General features: G+C 39.8%; 1 protein-coding gene across 1 annotated transcript; it reads right to left on the bottom strand.

The window, feature by feature from the left end:
* Positions 1-1,559: 1,559 nt before the first annotated feature.
* LOC147606691 (uncharacterized) lies at positions 1,560-2,713 on the bottom strand. The gene is made up of 2 exons (XM_086791856.1): positions 2,333-2,713; positions 1,560-2,238 (listed from the first exon to the last, which is right to left on the bottom strand). Exons 1-2 carry the CDS (start codon positions 2,696-2,698, stop codon positions 2,128-2,130), a joined length of 477 nt encoding a protein of 158 aa, XP_086647982.1. The 5' UTR covers positions 2,699-2,713; the 3' UTR covers positions 1,560-2,127.
* Positions 2,714-3,891: the final 1,178 nt, after the last annotated feature.

Below are 3,891 nucleotides of genomic sequence, written 5' to 3'. Positions count from 1 at the left end.
GCACACATAAAAATACATTGTTGAATGGTTTTGAATATAATGACTATTGTTCTCCAAGTTTGCCACATAAAAATGTTCACATAGTTTCTTTTCAAGTTGCACTATAATTTCATAAGTGTGGCCATATAAATCTCATAATCTCACTTTTAGAGTAATGTGTGCATGTAGTGCTTCACAATTTTATAGATGAGTATACTATAATAAGGGGGTGGTAATGTGGCACCTTAAAAAAATGGGAAATATTCACTTTGATGAGACCTCATTCATTCATCAATAGGGAATTTAACTAGCTAGTATTCTTTAAGTTATTATTATAATAGTTAATTCTTTTTAAAAAGGTAATGGTGGTTAAATCTTATAAAGTTTAAGGAACGTAGATCCATCTAGTATGTATATATAAATTTAGCAAATGGATAAGTAACATGTATATTGGCACCATAGATTCTTATAAAGGGATAAGGGGGTGTAGAGGTGTCATCTGACATACCCTATGTACCCTAGAGGATTGCTTTTTTTAAAAAAAGTGGCTCATCTTCCAACCAAAAAGTTAAAATGATGTGCTAGAAGAGACCAAAAAATACAATACTATTAAAGGCTATGATAAAAAGGTCTAGCTTGCCTACTGAGTTTGTGAAAAATGCGAGTTTTAAAATTGTAAGAAGAGATTCAAGTTTCGAGTTATAGAACAATCTACATAAGCAAAAAGTTGGAGATCTACAAAAGTGGCACATTACATTTATAGGGTTTAGAGAACTATATGTGTTTTTTGGGTGAGGATTAGAGAACTCAAAGTTAAATAATAATTGAGCACATCATTCAATTTATCCATAAGACTATAATAATTATTAAGAGCTCCATATCATGATGTAGGTGTTTACTTGATGTTTTAGAGAAAATAATGAGAGCCCGTTCAAACTACTCTTTTTTTTAGTGAGACTGGCAAACTAGAAGAAAATGTACCATAAGAAAGAATATCAAACTATCAGCTTGAAATTTCTAATTAGCTTTTTTCAACAAAATCTCAAAATAAACCACAAAGGATGCAAAAAAGCTAATGTGTGTGAGGTTTTTATTATTATTTTGTTTATGACCATAGTTTAGAAGAAGTTATATTAAATCTACTTTGGACAGTCAATGGAGTTTCTTTTTATGAGACTTGAGGTTGTGACTCATTCAAAAAGGACATAAGGTTTACATCACCACATGCACATTACTCAAAATAGGTGTTAACTCACTTGACAATAGCTGTGTAAGGGTTCCTTTGTAGAGTTAGTTTTGATTACGTTGGTATAGATATGATGAGTCAATTTCCATCACTTGAAACATAAAGGATTGAAGAAATAATTTGTTTTAATATGGTTAGGACATTCTTTTCTATGGTCATTTTTAATTAATTTATAAAAACACAATGATTAAATTGTAGGAGCATTGATATTACGTAGTAAGAAACTTTAGCAAATGAAGAGAGTGAAGGAACTTCACATTGAACTATTAAGCGAGGGAGACTTTGATTAAGAGAGTCATGTGCAAGTTTGCACCTTGTATTGCTAGCCCATTGATTAGGTGTGCAAATTACTTCTATTATTTGCATAAGATGCTTTGAAAAGTCGGTGTTTTTACAAAAAAAGAAAAGAAACTTGAGCTCATGCATTGGTAAGGTGGCTTTTATTTTACCGAATGTGAAGATGCTTATGTTGAAAGGAACATATGTGAAGGCAGTTGATGTTTCTTCAAGAATCAGAAAGCATGTAGAGATAAGAGATACGAAAAGGAGAGCTGTGGATGAGTAGGAATGAGGCGTGATTGAGAAGAGGTGTGGCTGAGATGGAGTGGGGGAAAAGCATCTATTGACATAGGACAATTATTGTTATGGAGAGAAGAAGAAGAAGAAGAAGAAGAAGCTCTTTTAACGTCGTAGGAACAATCCCAAGAGACCAAATATTATGGAGAGAGAGAGAGAGAGAGGGGTGGAGGACATTCAGATGGGGGCAAAAAGGAAGGGTTGAGGACAGTTCACATGGGGCAAAAAGGAGGAGGAAGGGAAATGTACATATGTGGTCTCATGGGGGTACGGTTGTCGATTGGATTGGAAAGAGGAGGCGGAAGCTGCTTAGAAGGCCGCGCGCATCATAGTGGAGGCGATTCTCGGTCCACCTTCTGTTGCAGCAGCGGATATGGCCTCGCCATGAAGCTGGCGGTCAGATCTCCTGGCATAACCACCGCCAGAAAGCTCTCCGACTGCAGCATGCAGCACCACCACCGCCACCTTCACAAACTCACTCCAAAATTCGAAAACAGCACAGCGTTTATCGTTGGATTAGATTAGACTTACCTTGCCGGGCTTGTGCTTCTCGACGAAACGGGGATCAGCGTACAGAAAGCTGGCCGGCGGGGCTTGGACGACGATGGCGGCGGCGGCGCTGCTGCTATGGTCGGCATTGGGGGGTGGCGGCGGCGATGATAACTGAGAAGCTACTGTGGCGACTTCGAGTCTTAAGTGGTAGCAACAGGAGGCCACCACCGTGATGAGGATCACCACCAGCAAAACCAACGACGCTCCCAGCGCAAAGCTCAGCCCCGGAATCGAATACCCTGCCCCCGTCGCCTCCCCACTTAGAAGCCTCCTCCCAAACGCCACTCCTCCTCCTCCTCCTCCTCCTCCTCCTCCTCCTCCATAGTACCCTATTGCACCCTCCATTGCTCCTACTACACATGCACATGCACCCATATAATAATAATGGTTATGCCTTGCCTATCCCTCCCCATTTTTCTATTTAAATAGTCCCCACCCTAGTGAAGCATCCACGAAGGAGCCCCATACACATTCACCCTCCATGAGGCGTGTAAGAGTCCACCATGGACACATTTCATCCACCAATTATGATCACAAAGGTGTACCCCTGAGAGCTCGATCAATGGTGGGGGCACTGTCTCTACCAACAAGCACATGCTCATATGTTATTCCCTTTATAACATCATCCCAATCACCAAGAGCATATGCCACTCCACGAGGTAAAACTAGTAACATCTTCCATTCGGTAGACATTCAACCCCTTCAAGACGGCACTCCCAATGCTTCATGAGTCAATTTTGATATACACTTTTTTTCTTTTTGCAGAGGGATATTTTCATAAGAGGTCCAATATTATCATTGTTTCAAACCCCCATCAACGTACAAGGAATATGCCACCCCATAAACAAAGCGTTGGTATAATTTGCAATGCCATCAATATTATATATTTTACATTGTCACAACATGGCATCACAACATGTCTAGTTAAGGATACTTTCCCCAAACAAAATAAATGGAACCGCACAAGCACCTACACAAAGAGACCTCCACTTTCAAAATTATTTCATGTTGCTTGACTTGATTGTCCTTTCTTGTGGGCCTTTCATGTAATTTTTAAATCAAATTTACCACTTTTGTTGGACACGCGGCAACTCGATCATGGCTAAGGTATGGCACTCCATTTTTCGACCTTTATTTCATGTCAAGAAGATTTTTGGTACTCAAATACAATGTGGATAAGTGAGATCATGGGCATTCAAGTACCTAGACCACTTTAGTTTTCCTACACAAGATGAGGTGAGAAAGTCTAACCCACCTAAACCCATAATTTCTCATTGATTAGTTATGGGGTTTTATGTGTAGTACAACCTCTCTCTCTCTCTCTCTCTCTCTCTCTCTCTCTCTCTCTCTCTCGCACACACCATGCACACACACATAAACACGAGAACATACATGACAACATCCACACACATATTTATGCATGCACCCACATGAGTATAAGAGATTGCATGGGCTCATGGTGCACACACACACACACACACACACACACACACACACACACATGTACACATGAGTAAAAGAGATTACACACACCCATG

The sequence above is a fragment of the Cibotium barometz genome, chromosome 57, assembly GCF_041138505.1.
Source record: "Cibotium barometz isolate CiBa-2024 chromosome 57, ASM4113850v1, whole genome shotgun sequence".
Taxonomy (NCBI): Eukaryota; Viridiplantae; Streptophyta; class Polypodiopsida; order Cyatheales; family Cibotiaceae; genus Cibotium; species Cibotium barometz.
This window is presented reverse-complemented; position numbering and strand designations above follow the sequence as displayed.